This window comes from Podarcis melisellensis (assembly GCF_964234715.1).
Source record: "Podarcis melisellensis genome assembly, chromosome: 14".
NCBI lineage: Eukaryota > Metazoa > Chordata > Lepidosauria > Squamata > Lacertidae > Podarcis > Podarcis melisellensis.
Window position 1 is genome coordinate 13,825,925 of NC_138546.1, and position 14,237 is coordinate 13,840,161.

Consider the following 14,237-nt stretch of genomic DNA (forward strand, 5'->3'; position numbering starts at 1 on the left):
AAATCCTGAGTAGCTTTTCTGAAGAGTTACCATATTTTTCGCTCTATAGGACGCACCATTTCCCGTCTAAAAAGTAAGGGAAAATGTGTGTGCGTCTTATGAAGCAAATGCAGGCTGCGCGGCTAAGCCCAAAGCCAGAACAGGGAGACGGAGCGCTGCGCAGCGCTCCGTCTCGCTGTTCTAGCTTGGGGATGGCTGCTCAAAGCCTCCGCAGGGCAGCAGGGTGCCTTTACCCCACTGCCATGCGGAGGCTTCACAGGCTGTCCCTGAAGCCAGAACAGCAAGAGGCTATACCAGAAGCCAGATCCCTCTTGCTGTTCTGGCTTCTGGGGTCCAGAATTTTTGTCTTATCGTCCGGTGCGTCCCATAGAGCGAAAAATACGGTCTTTCAGAATAATTTCAATGGAAGAATAGACCATCTTGCATTATTGCTCTGGATGCCACTTAATTTTGAAAGTAAAATTGGCAGATGTGCTTTCCCACTAGGCAGCAGTCTGTTTTGGGCTCAGGGAGAGGAACAGCTTGTTGAGGATCACATGTATACATACATACATACATACATACATACATACATATATACATACATAGCTTCAGGATAGGCACCTGTGATCCTTCACATGCTGTTGGAATTGTTAACATCAGACCCAACCAGCATGGCCAATGGACAGGGAATTATGGGAGTTGTAGTCCAACAACACCTGGAGAGCAATAGGTACCTATCCCTCATTTGCTTCTTATACCACATCTGTTAGTCGGACAGTAGAAATAGAAATGTGTCCGTGCTCATTCTTCTCCCTGGCCTGGTGCTTCTCCTTGAGCATAATTAGCCTTTGTGTGAATAAAGGAGCATGTGGCTTATAGTTAAGCTATATAATGACCCCCCCCAAAAAAAACCTTTTAGTAGTTTTTTATATAGAGTACACTTTTTAAAATGGTGGAGAAAAGAGATTTATAATGATGAAACTTCCTCCCCCCCCCCCCTTCCCAGTCTTATGCAAGATCCACTGCAGTTATGTCCATGGTTGGCTACATTATCGGCCTCGGAGACAGACATCTGGACAACGTTCTTATAGACATGACTACTGGAGAAGTTGTTCACATAGATTATAATGTTTGCTTTGAGAAAGGGAAAAGCCTTCGAGTGCCTGAGAAAGTTCCATTCCGGATGACACAAAATATTGAAACAGCATTTGGAGTAACAGGAGTGGAAGGCGTTTTCAGGCTTTCTTGTGAACAGGTAGGCCATGGGATATTGGGCTTTAAGGAAGTCTTGAATTTCTGTGAACGAAGCTTTTGCTTTATGGGGGGCCTTTTCAGTAGTGGTCTTAAGTGTGGAATGCCCTCCCCAGGAAGGCCTGCCGAGTCTTGCCACTGAATGCTTTCAGAAGTTGGGTTGAAACTCCCTAACACTGGATTTGGGCTTGGTAGCTAATTGCAAGTGCACATTTTAAATGATATATGTAATACACTTTAAAAACAGGTTCTGCACATCATGCGGCGAGGACGAGAAACCCTTCTGACATTATTGGAAGCTTTTGTTTATGACCCACTTGTGGACTGGACCGCAGGGGGAGAAGCAGGGTTTGCTGGAGCAGTGTATGGTGGAGGTGGGCAGCAAGCTGAAAACAAGCAAAGCAAGAGAGAGATGGAAAGAGACATCACACGTAGCCTCTTCTCTTCCAGAGTAGCTGAAATAAAGGTATGTTCAGTCCTTTCAAAAATTTGTTTTATATGTATCTGCTTGTTACTTTAGATTCCAGGAACAGTGTGCAAAATTGCTTGCAGGAATTAACTTGAAACAGGTTTTAGATTACAGTATTTCAAGCACGCTTCCATCTTAGTGAATCTATTTATGCTGTAACTTTAGAAATAAATACACTCACAACATGAGGGTTGTTGGTTTTTTTAATTTTCTTACAAAAATGTGATTTTTAGATTGACTTGCCTAAGATCCAGGACAAAGCGTCACCTTCTGGAAATCCCCCCGGAAGTCAATTTCGCCTTTGAAATTCCAGTAAAGTCTGTGAAAATCCAGACATGTGGCAGTCCTAGTCCAGGGGAACTTTTGGTAATCTGAGAAACTGATTGATAATACAAAATACACATTTTACCAAAGGGAAGACTGATGATAGTCAGAACCCCGAAAACAAACAAAAACAGGCAAAACATTCCATCAAAACATAACAGACAAGAAAGTAGGCAACAAAGTAGGCAACCTTCCCAATAAAACCTCAGTTTTAAAATAAAATGGAGGCAGGAGGCTTTGATGGGTTAGGTGGTTGTTAGAAGATGCTGTGGTGATCATGAGCACCATGTTGGAGACCCAGTTTTTGCCATCCTGTCATTCAAACATTAATTTTGCTCTGAAGTTTTAAAATGTGTGACTTGTGCACCTTTTTATTTGTTTAATACTCAGTCCAATTTAGTGATAACAATGTCAGTTTCACTCCACTTGTGATACTGGTAGAGAAAAGTGGTATCAAGTGTTATTCATAAGTATGTAACATAAATCTTGTCTACAGGTCAACTGGTTTAAGAACAGGGATGAGATGCTGGCTGTGCTTCCTAAGCTGGATGGCAGTTTAGGGGAATATTTAAATTTGCAAGAGCAGTTGACTGATGTTGAAAAATTGCAAGGCAAATTACTAGAAGAGAGTGCCTACCTGGAAGGCGCAGAAGCGCCGGATCACCCATGTCACACACTGCAGAACAGGTACGAGAAATTTCATTTTAGTTTAGATATTCAAATGCTTTATGGAAATTCAAAACTGCATATGTTTCTCTAGAATTTGGAGGTTTTTTAAAAAAAAATCACTTAATATGGCTTCTTCCTTTTTAACACAGATATTCTGAACACACTCAGCTGCAATCTCAGCAGAGAGCAGTACAAGAAGCAATCCAGGTGAAACTGAATGAATTTGAGCAGTGGATATCTCATTACCAAGCTGCTTTCAATAATCTGGAAGCAACTCAGCTCGCAAGTCTTCTTCAGGAAATCAGTACCCAAATGGATCTTGGTAATGAAACAAATTAGGTGGTCTCTTTCCCCCCACCCCGCCCCATTGTTCGTATTGTGAGGCAGAGCAAGGTGGCAGATTAAGGGGAAGTAAAATGGTGTTGGGGGGTGTTTTTGTTTTTACTACAAGGAGTTAACATTTTTATATGTTCAGAATACTTCTTCTTACAATACTGTACTAGGCAGTCAGCTGCTGAATGTCTGCTTCCTTTGGAATGTAGTGCATTGGTATGCAATGGATGTCAGGTTATTCTAGGCCAACCATAGGTAAAGGTAAAGGGACCCCTGACCATTAGGTCCAGTCGCAGACGACTCTGGGGTTGCAGCGCTCATCTCGCTTTATTGGCCGATGGAGCAGGCATACAGCTTCTGGGTCATGTGGCCAGCATGACTAAGCCGCTTCTGGCAAACCAGAGGAGCACACTGAAACACGATTTACCTTCCTGCCAGAGTGGTACCTATTTATCTACTTGCACTTTGACATGCTTCCAAATGGCTAGGTTGGCAGGAGCAGGGACCGAGCAACGGGAGCTCACCCCGTCACGGGGATTCGAACTGCCGACCTTCTGATCGGCAAGCCCTAGGCTCTGTGGTTTAACCCATAGTCCCAACCATACTGTGTGCATATTCCTTTAGCTTCAACAAGGGTAGTCAACATGGTGCCCTCCAGATATTGTAGACTACCAGATGTTGTTGACTACTACTCCTATCTCCTCTGATCTGTAGCCTTGCTGACCGGGACTGATGGAAGTTATGGTCTAAAATATGTGCAAGGCTGTTGCTGAACATGTTTTGCCCCTGAACATTTTCCTCCCCTGTAGTTAGGTTTTAACATCCTTCCTTTTTTAATGGTTCATTTTGAAGGTCCTCCAAGTTATGTCCCTGCAACTACCTTCCTTCAGAATGCTGGACAAGCACACTTGATCAGCCAGTGTGAGCAGCTAGAGGGTGAGGTTGGTGCTTTCCTTCAGCAGAGGCGATCTGTTCTGCGTGGATGTCTTGAACAGCTACACAACTATGCTACTGTAGCTCTTCAGTACCCCAAAACAGTGTTTCAGAAACACCGCATTGAGCAGTGGAAGACTTGGATGGAAGAACTGATTGTTAACATGACAATAGAACGCTGTCAGGATCTTTACCGGAAGTAAGTTGTCAGTTGTTTGCACCCACAGAAAGTGGGAGGGTTAAATTATTTCAAGTCTTTGGTAGTTAAATTTCTGCGGGAAAATAAATTCTCAGAATACACCATACTAATTTCTACAAAGTTGAGCTCAGTTCAGTGTTGTGTATGTGTCAACATGTAAAACGTTAAGTATTTCTCTGCCTCATGTATCTCAACAGAAAATGGTAGTGTTTAAGGGTAGAGCACAGATGATGCTAGGCATCACATTACAATATGCATGAAAGAATATAAATATATATATTTAAATAAATATTTGTAATTTTATTGTTTGTCAGGTATGAAATTCAGTATGCTCCTCAGCCGCCTCCATCTGCGTGCCAGTTCATAACTACTACAGAAATGACTTTGCAGCGATATGCAGCAGACATCAACAGCAGGCTTATCCGACAAGTGGAACGTTTGAAGCAAGAAGCAGTCACTGTTCCTGTGTGTGAGGAACAGCTAAAAGAAATTGAGCGTTGCATTAAGGTCTTTCTTCATGAAAATGGAGAAGAGGGTTCATTGAGCTTAGCAAGTGTTATCATCTCGGCTCTCTGCACTCTTACCAGGTGAGATGCTTGCAAAATTTGACAAGAAGTGGGTTTTTTTGTTTTGTTTTTTGACCCCTCCTTCAAAAATACATTTCCCAAGGATTTAAATTCCTTTAATTTCATATGTATCAAATTTACTTAACCATAATTCATGCAAATGCTTTATCTAGAAATAGAATATACCACATTTTCCCATGTATAAGACAATTTTTTTTCTGGAAAAAATTAGTGATTGGGGGTTGTCTTATACATGGGTTAATACGGTAAGTAAGCGAGGGCTGGAGCCCCCAGTGGTAGTTATGCCACCACTTCCGTCAGCTAGAGCAGGGGATCGTTGAAAAACAGCTCAACAACTTTCTAAACTTTTAAATTTCTTAACTTTGGGCTCCTAAAAATAGGGGTCATCTTATACATGGGGTTGTGTTATACAGTGGTACCTCGAGTTAAGTACTTAATTCGTTCCGGAGGTCCGTACTTAACCTGAAACTGTTCTTAACCTGAAGCACCACTTTAGCTAATGGGGCCTCTCGCTGCTGCTGCGCTGCTGGAGCACAATTTCTGTTCTCATCCTGAAGCAAAGTTCTTAACCTGAAGCACTATTTCTGGGTTAGCGGAGTCTGTAACCTGAAGCGTATGTAACCTGAAGTGCATGAGGTACCACTGTACAGGGAAAAATACGATTGTATTCTTTTAAATGGGTTTTAAAAGATTAAGATGCATAAGTTGGAACAAAAACTTTATTTACAAACTTATCTTTTTCATTTAGACGTAATCTAATGATGGAAGGTGCTGCATCCAGCGCTGGAGAACAGCTGGTGGACCTGACTTCAAGAGATGGAGCCTGGTTCTTGGAGGAGCTGTGTAGCATGAGTGGGAACGTTACATGTCTTGTGCAGTTACTGAAGCAGTGTCATCTGGTCCCACAGGATTTAGATATTCCTAATCCAGTTGAAGCATCAGAAGCTATTCACCTGGCTAATGGAGTTTACATCTCACTTCAGGTGAAATATATCTACAACGTGTGTTTGTAGCAGCTCATGTTAATGTACAAACCCCTTTGTAGTGAGCAGTAGTAAGTTGGAATAAATTGGAATAAATATACAATCCTAAATAGGTTTATCTGGGAGTAAGACCCACTGAGAATAGGGGATTGACTTCTGAGTATACATGCATTGTTTAAATTGAGAGCATATTCTAAACACTTACATTTTTTCTCCTTATTAACCAGCAACACATTATACTTCGAAAACTCTTAGATACTTTGCTGTTATCTTCTTGTTTTCATGCATTTGTTGTTGTTGTTCTGCCAGGAGCTGAATTCAAATTTCCGTCAGATTATTTTCCCAGAAGCACTTAGGTGCTTAATGAAAGGAGAATATACTTTGGAGAGCATGCTTAATGAGCTGGATAACCTGATTGAACAAGTTACTGATGTTCCTTTGCAAACTCTGGTTGAGTCTCTTCAAGCTTACCTAAGAAACGCAGCAATGGGGCTTGAAGAAGAAACCCATACTCATTGTATTGATGTTGCAAGGTAAATCATTGGGTTTGTTGTATCTGGTGCAAATGCTTGCTTTAAGAGTTAGCTTGAAACAGCCCACAGTCATGGGTCATAACATGCCATATGGTGGCTTGTTTGTGCCCTGTGTGACACCCACAAGACACCCACATTCACAATTTAGCCATGGTTTAAAAAAAGCTACAGCTTAGCGTGATCTGAAATGTGTTGAAGGATTAGCCAGTTATTTGACATTTCTTTAACCAAATGATAGTCCTGCTATAGTGTTTGTCCTTAAAACTATTTGGATATTCAGGTCCTAACTACCCTTTTTGCTTCTTTCTTTAGGATGCTTCACGCCCAGTATGGTGAACTGATTCAGCCAAGGAATGGCTCGGTTGACGAAACGCCCAAAATGTCGGCAGGCCAGATGCTGTTGGTAGCATTTGATGGAATGTTTGCCCAAGTGGAAACAGCATTTGGCTTATTAGTTGAAAAGGTAAGGTTACTACTAAAAAGGTTACTTACTAAAGCTAACTTTGGAAATAAGGTCCAGGCAACTCCCAGTTCACACGGGGGTTGCGTTTTGAGTTATTGCGTGCCGTCCGCCCACTTTTCCAGCCACTTCCAGTTTGCCGTGATGTGCGCATACACACATCATTTGATCTTTGTCTATTTGGCAGATGACCTAACATTTTTCTTATTTTCCTTCAGTTAAACAAGATGGAAATACCTGTTGCCTGGCGTAAGATTGACATCATCAGGGAAGCTCGCAGCACCCAAACTAACTTTTTTGATGATGATAACAACCGGCAGGTTTTAGAAGAGATTTTCTTTTTAAAACGACTGCAGACAATAAAGGATTTTTTCAGACTCTGTGGCACTTTTTCTAAAACTCTTTCAGGTAAGTGCATACAACATTCCTAGTTTACGTCTCACTAGGTAAAGTTAAGCACTGTTGTCTGCCTTGAATCTTAAAGTGAAATTACAAATAACGGTATCTATGTGTTAAACGAAATAAAACATTGGGCTCCACAGATTCTCATCTTGTATTACCTGCAAGTTTTAAAGCTGTAATGACTACAGTAGCAGCATTCTCCAAATACATGGGTTATACAGTGCCATGAACAACTTCTAGCAGTACCATAAGTATTAAGCTGTTACAAAAAAAAAAAAACCTGGTTAAAAGGTGCAGAAGACAGCCAGTAGCTGTTATTTCCATGCTTGCTCAAGCTTTCTTTGTGAAGAGCAAACCCAGAGTTTTCATGTTTCCTCTGTGATGTTTCAACACTTGCTTTATTATTGAACCAGTATATATTACTGAATGTATTGACTGTTGAATTATTTTGGCATTGTTTGGAAGGCAGCAAAACAGAATAGATGTTTGCTTCCATGTTTTCATTTTCCTGTAGAAAAGAACCAAGAACATTTTTAATTAATTCAGGAATGCTATTGTGGAGTTAGCCAAATCAGTGTGCCTTAAAGCATGTACCAGCCTGTTAAAATGGAGTTTATATTTATCTCAGTCAGCTTGGACCTTGCCCATTTGCATTTCATAAGAGTGCCATTGTAATCTTGGCTGCGGTTACTTTATGTTGTCAGCTCTCTAGAGCAGAAATTCAATCTAGATTGCTGGTTGGTAGGTATTTGTTCAATGGCTGTTTCTTTTTTTCTTTTTTTGTAAGGTGTAAGTTCAATTGAAGATCAAAGCTCTATGAATGGACCAGTGCCAATGGTAAACGTAAAAACCTTGTATCGGAATTCTTGCTTTAGTGAAGACCAAATGGCCAAACCAATCAAAGCCTTCACAGCTGACTTTGTCCGGCAGCTTTTAATCGGCCTTCCCAATCAAGCCTTGGGACTTACATTGTGCAGTTTTATTAGTGCTCTGGGTGTAGATATAATTGCTCAAGTAGAAGCAAAGGATTTTGGGGCTGAAAGCAAAGTCTCGGTGGATGACTTGTGTAAGAAAGCTGTAGAACACAATATCCAAATTGGCAAATATTCACAGCTGGTTATGAACAGAGCAACAGTGCTGGCCAGTTCATACGACACTGCATGGAAGAAGCACGATCTGGTGCGGAGACTTGAAACCAGTATTTCTTCTTGTAAGACTAGCCTTCAGAGAGTGCAACTACACATTGCTATGTTCCAGGTAAGTCTTCAAACCTGTATTTCATTTCAGAATATTTGCTGCAGGTGTGGAAAGTTGCATAATAAACTACCGTATTTTTCGCTCTATAAGACGCACCAGACCACAAGACACACCTAGTTTTTGGAGGAGGAAAACAAGAAAAAAAATATTCTGAATCTCAGAAGCCAGAACAGCAAGACGGATCGCTACGCAGTGAAAGCAGCAATCCCTCTTGCTGTTCTGGCTTCTGTGATAGCTGCGCAGCCTGCATTCGCTCCATAAGATGCACACACATTTCCCCTTACTTTTTAGGAGGGAAAGAGTGAGTCTTATAGAGCAAAAAATACGGTAATTTTCTTTGGCGCCATACCTAAGTTGTGGAGAGAAGTTACCTCTTCAGATTTTAAACAGTATCGTACATTTAGAAGTTGCTTCATACTGTTTTCCACGTTATTGATCTGTGGAGCAGCCCTCTTCGTCATGTGAGGTGAACTTCATGGCTGCATGAGGATTTGAGAGTCCTTATTTTACCAGCTTTGTCCATTTGCCCCTTGAAACCTCTCTCTTCTTGAAAGCCTGCAGGGTGAATTTCCTGCAGGCCTCTTGACAATACTTTGAAGCAGAACCTGTGCTCTGGTTCTGAGGGCACTTTGAATTTCCGTTTTTTCTAGGCAGAAACCCTCTATCTTTGTTAGTCATGAAGTTTATAGCTACTGTTGTAGCTGTTGGGTACAGCTGAATTGTCATGCTGGTGTGGAGCAAAATTATTAAATAACATCATCATATTTCTCTTAGCAGATCAATGTACAATTTGGATTTTCTGCAAAGCAGAGTCAGAATTCTGACAAATTTCCTTTTAAAAAAAAGCAAAGCGAAGGGGAATGACATCAGAACTTTTGGTGCACTTAAGGATTTTAGAAGCAAGATAGCTGCAATTTTTCAAAAGAGCTGTCACTTCACATTTACAGACAGTGTGAACATAAACACTTTTTATGTTGGTTATGTTTCTTGCTTATGGCTCTGTAAATGTTCACGGTTATTGACTTAGGCATCTTGATTAGGCTCTAGAGGCCGTATCTCACTGAACTTCTCAGTCTTACCATTTATATAGCATTATCATAACGTTGAATAGAAACATCTTTTTCTCTTGCCTTTCAAAAGTGGCAGCATGAAGATCTCCTCATCAATCGCCCACAAGCCATGACAGTCTCTCCTCCACCTCGGTCCGCAATCTTAGCCAGTATGAAAAAGAAACTTCATACTCTTGGCCAGATTGAAGCTTCAATTGCAGCAGTTCAGGTAAGTTTCTTCACTTACCTGTGGAGGACTGTTGGGGAAAAATATGGAAGCAAAATAACTGGTCTTTCATCAGTATTTGGGAATATTGGTCTTCCAAATCCATTGTTACAATAAATATACTGAAACTGCAAGAATGGTAATGGATGTTTGAAGTGCCTTGTTTTCAAGTCATACAAATCTCCCCAGTTATAACAGTGTTCAATCCTACTTTACTGTGGGGCATGTTCAGGGTTTTGAATTAAAGTCAAATCTTTAATAACAGTTTTTACAAGATTGAACTCTCTTTAGACTCTTATATTAAGCTGAAAATCTGTAGTGACTGGTGATGTAATTTTTAATAGCCCTCTATAGTTTGACCACTTTGAAAACTGGTCATAAGAATCTGAGCCAATATCATCCTGCAATGTGTACCCTAGATTTGATAGCTGAATCTAGGGACCTGTGGCAGGGCTGCAGTGCCACGAGTGTCTTAGGCTGAGTGTCTTATCAAATCAGTATCTTATGTACCACTTTTGGAGAGTCTCTAGAATTTTGTATATTTTTGTTGTCCCAGGTTGCAGTGTCATCCAGTCAGCTAGTGGCTGGGTATGTGGAAATGTGTGTATGTCACAACCCTTCTCTCTTCAATACATGGATACTGATACTGCATAGAGGCACATTTTGAAAAGATAATTTTGTTGGTTGGGAAATATACCGTCCTAGTTTGCCCTTCTGGTTGCCAGAACTGAATATGTTGGATTCCTTGCCCTTGTTATAATAGTAAAGTAATTGCATCTGTTCAGGCCCCAGGTATAAGCAAATATTGTAAGATTTAATGCTTTTGATTTTCATTCTATCAACAATCTCAGGAAAAGCTGGCAGCACTTGAAGCAAGTATTGAGCAGCGTTTGAAGTGGGCAGGAGGTGCTAATCCAGCATTAGCACCAGTTCTTCAAGATTTTGATGCCACAATATCTGAAAGAAGAAATCTTGTCCTTAAGGAAAGTCAGAGAGCCAGCCAGGTACTACAAATAGCATGATGTGATGAGTTTGAGTTGATTTTCACTAACAGACTCTGTGCATAAGAGAGCAAAAAACTTTTATCAGATGGGATCAGGCTTAAGGAGAAAAGCATTTGCCATATGTGGGGAGCTATTTTGGAGTGAATACTAATGAGGTCCCAAAATACAAAGGGCTGTTTGGGATTTAGTTATTTGTGTGTGTCGTAACTATCTAGCAGTACATATTGTCATATTTCTTTCTTTGTGATACTTTGAATCGAGTTCCATTTTAATCACATTTGACATCATTATCTTAGTTATTTGGCTTTGACCTTAATTTGTGGTGTAATTACATCTCTTGATAGTATAATATATATCATAACTCCATAGTGATTCTTGATCATTTCAAGTTTAGGCCTTGTTTAATCTTTGGTCCCATAATTTCTCAGCCCATTGTAATAATATAAAAATTATACAAGACAGCTTAAAACCTAGATTTTAAATTGCTACTTCAAAGATGAAATCAAGTCTCAGACCTCAAAATATTTTGTTGGTGCTGGTGGGCTAAATTTTGAATGATTCAACAAAAATTGTAATTTGGGGTGTGGGTGTGTATATGTGTGTGTACACACACACACACACACTTATAAAATTGGGTGTGACTGCAGAAAAGCACTAGAATATATATGTTTTAAATTAAGTAGTCAGTTTCCTCTCTGGCAGCCTTTCAGTGCATTTTTTGAAAATAAAATCTAGAAGCTTAAGCTGTGTGTGAATGTTATGAGCCTTTTCTCTCTGTGCCTTGTCTTTCAGGTTACTTTCCTCTGTAGCAACATCATTCATTTTGAAAGCTTGCGTACCAGAACAGCGGAAGCCTTAAACCTAGACACTGCCTTGTTTGAACTTGTCAAACGTTGCCAGCAAATGTGTTCCTTTGCTTCACAGTTTAACAGCTCAGCTTCTGAACTGGAGCTTCGTTTACTTCACAGAGTGGTGAGTGTAAGACGCACAGACACAATGGGTGGGGTGCAGTGGGCAGGAAAAAGGTGCATTGGCTTCTTTTACATATAATACCAAATCATGTTTGGGTGCAAGAACTGTGCACTGAGGTCACTCTCCCCCTTCTCCTTGAGGGTTCTGATTCTCCCTCACATTTCCTAGTTCAGGCAAACTGTGGTTTATGAAAGCTGTAGCTTCCTTCCAAATGAGATCTAGAAAATTCTGACTTCTCACAAAACATAGTTTTGTTGCAAAAAACAACAATAACAACCATCAAATTGCCTGAATGAGGAAAGCAAGGAGAGAGTGCATGAGTATTAAAAAAATGTGTGTTAACAGGATCATCTGCCTCAACTCCAACGTGCCAAACCATGTTGTGTTGTCTAATCATGTTGCCAAACCATGTTGTGTGTAGAATCCAGATCATGGTCTTGAGCTTGCAAGTTTACAGGCAAACAATGGTTGTTTACTGCTCAGTGGTGTTCATTTTCTGTCTGCTCATCACTCCCATCTCTGGGCACAGTGATCTCTGGGAGTGAAGCAAATACTGTTACTATAGCTTGTCAGTACAGATACCATGCTAAGCTGTTGCACACCTTGATTTGTAAATAGTTTCTGGTGCTGACTTGCCAGCCAATGTATCAATTCAGCCTTCATGATAAATCATGGCATTTTTTTAGTCACTGCTTGCTTTGAAGTCTGAACTGAGCCATTGCAAATTATAGTAACAACACACACCTCAAAATGCCTGTGCTCGTTCAAGATTATAATTGGGATGGGGGTTGGCAGTAGGTGTCTTGCAATCTGACTTTAATTAATCTGACAAGTATTGATTTTATTTGCCTCATTAAGCAAAGAAGCTCAGGGTACTATGCACTAAACTATCTTTCTTAGCTTCAGAAGAACACTGAGAGTTTAGACTGGCCAGTCAATTTGCCAGTAATTTGCTCAAAGTCTCTAAATTTCATAGCTCAGTGGGGAACTGATGTGGCCTTGCTTGGAGATGAGTTTCAGTAGTTTGACTGGTATTTGGAAATTTGTTTTGTTACAGGGCACCAATCTCGACCATCCTATTGGTAGCACAGAATGGCTTCTTTTGGCTCATAAGCAACTGACGCAGGACACATCTACCCAGAGGACCGTGCAAATAGAGAGAGAGCAACAAATAGAAACTGTGTGCGAAACCATTCAGAATCTGGTTGATAGTATTAAAACTGTGCTCACTGGACACAACAGGCAACTTGGGGATGTCAAGCACTTGCTGAAAGCCATGGCAAAGGTAATGCCCAATTATTCATTGGTGGGGGAATAGAACAGAAAACACTTTGATGTTCATGGAATACTTTCTGAAGTTATGGGGAGGCGGATAAATAGTGGATAAAAACTATCATTTTTCCAAGCTTCTGTTTCCACCAGTGAAGTCATAATAAATGTTACTTTATTACAGGATGAAGAAGCAGCGCTGGCAGATGGTGAAGATGTTCCCTATGAGAATAGTGTTAGACAGTTCTTGGGTGAATATAAGTTATGGCAAGACAATATTCAGACAGTTCTGTTTACATTAGTTCAGGCCATGGGTCAGGTTCGCAGTCAGGAACATACTGAAATGCTGCAAGAAATTACTCCCACCCTGAAAGAACTGAGAACCCAGAGTCAAAGGTAAGCAGACATTCTCTGAATCCTTGTAAATTTGTGTATTTGGCTAAAAACAAAGAATATAATGCAGGCATAGGCAAACTCGGCCCTCCAGATGTTTTGGGACTACAATTCCCATCATCCCTGATCACTGGTCCTTTTAGCTAGGGATGATGGGAATTGTAGTCCCAAAACATCTGGAGGGCCGAGTTTGCCTATGCCTGATATAATGGATAGATTATAATTATTAGAAGCACAGAAATGACATTCTTATGACACTTGGAATTAAAGGGTCTATTGTTAGGAGGGAGGGATTTAGTTATGTTTCAGTCAGTTTGTTTATTTGTTATGTGGTTCTGTGTATGTTTGTTTGCTGGCTGAGGAAAGTATAATAGTGTGATGCAATTGTATTGGCTTACTTTATTCAACACATAACTTCCTCAGCTTATGTATTTTCTCAATTCTCGAAAACCTACTAATTATTTTTTTTTTAGTAGCGCAAAAACTGACAGGATCCCCTAATATTGTAATGCACCATCTACAGAGTCTAAACATCTAAAGTTTCTCAAACTGTGCCAAAATACTTTTGAATTATCTAACATTCTTACACAGGCTTTCTGTTTTTTGATTTCCAGATAGGTCATGTGTCAAGATTAATATTGATCATTTTCCTTATTTTTCCTAGTGTCTACAATAATCTAGTGAGTTTTGCATCTCCCTTAATCACGGATACGCCAAATGAATGCTCAAGTCCAACATCTGTTGCTACATGTCAACCAACATTTGCTGCAGGTAAAAGATGGAATACATTGAATCTAATTTCTCTGCCACTGAGCTTGAATGTAGATGTTGTCATCGTTCTCCTTCTAGATGTAGTAGAGCAGTCTACTTGCTAAATGTCTTCATTATCTTCAAAAAGACAAATGTCAAGGAGTTAAACCACCTGTCTTCATGCAGACTTAA

The 14,237-nt window shown here is 40.3% G+C and overlaps 1 protein-coding gene across 1 annotated transcript in view; it reads left to right on the plus strand.

Moving 5' to 3' along the window:
- The window catches only part of SMG1 (SMG1 nonsense mediated mRNA decay associated PI3K related kinase), a 71,143-nt gene that overhangs the window by 51,066 nt on the left and 5,840 nt on the right, over positions 1-14,237 (plus strand). The window contains exons 43-59 of the mRNA XM_081887899.1: positions 989-1,237; positions 1,481-1,699; positions 2,523-2,713; positions 2,845-3,017; positions 3,881-4,160; positions 4,475-4,747; positions 5,496-5,730; positions 6,040-6,263; positions 6,576-6,726; positions 6,942-7,131; positions 7,913-8,382; positions 9,523-9,660; positions 10,509-10,661; positions 11,454-11,633; positions 12,691-12,918; positions 13,087-13,298; positions 13,960-14,066. Of these exons, the coding sequence (XP_081744025.1) occupies positions 989-1,237; positions 1,481-1,699; positions 2,523-2,713; positions 2,845-3,017; positions 3,881-4,160; positions 4,475-4,747; positions 5,496-5,730; positions 6,040-6,263; positions 6,576-6,726; positions 6,942-7,131; positions 7,913-8,382; positions 9,523-9,660; positions 10,509-10,661; positions 11,454-11,633; positions 12,691-12,918; positions 13,087-13,298; positions 13,960-14,066 (3,673 nt within the window). The remainder of the gene's footprint in view (positions 1-988; positions 1,238-1,480; positions 1,700-2,522; positions 2,714-2,844; positions 3,018-3,880; positions 4,161-4,474; positions 4,748-5,495; positions 5,731-6,039; positions 6,264-6,575; positions 6,727-6,941; positions 7,132-7,912; positions 8,383-9,522; positions 9,661-10,508; positions 10,662-11,453; positions 11,634-12,690; positions 12,919-13,086; positions 13,299-13,959; positions 14,067-14,237) is intronic.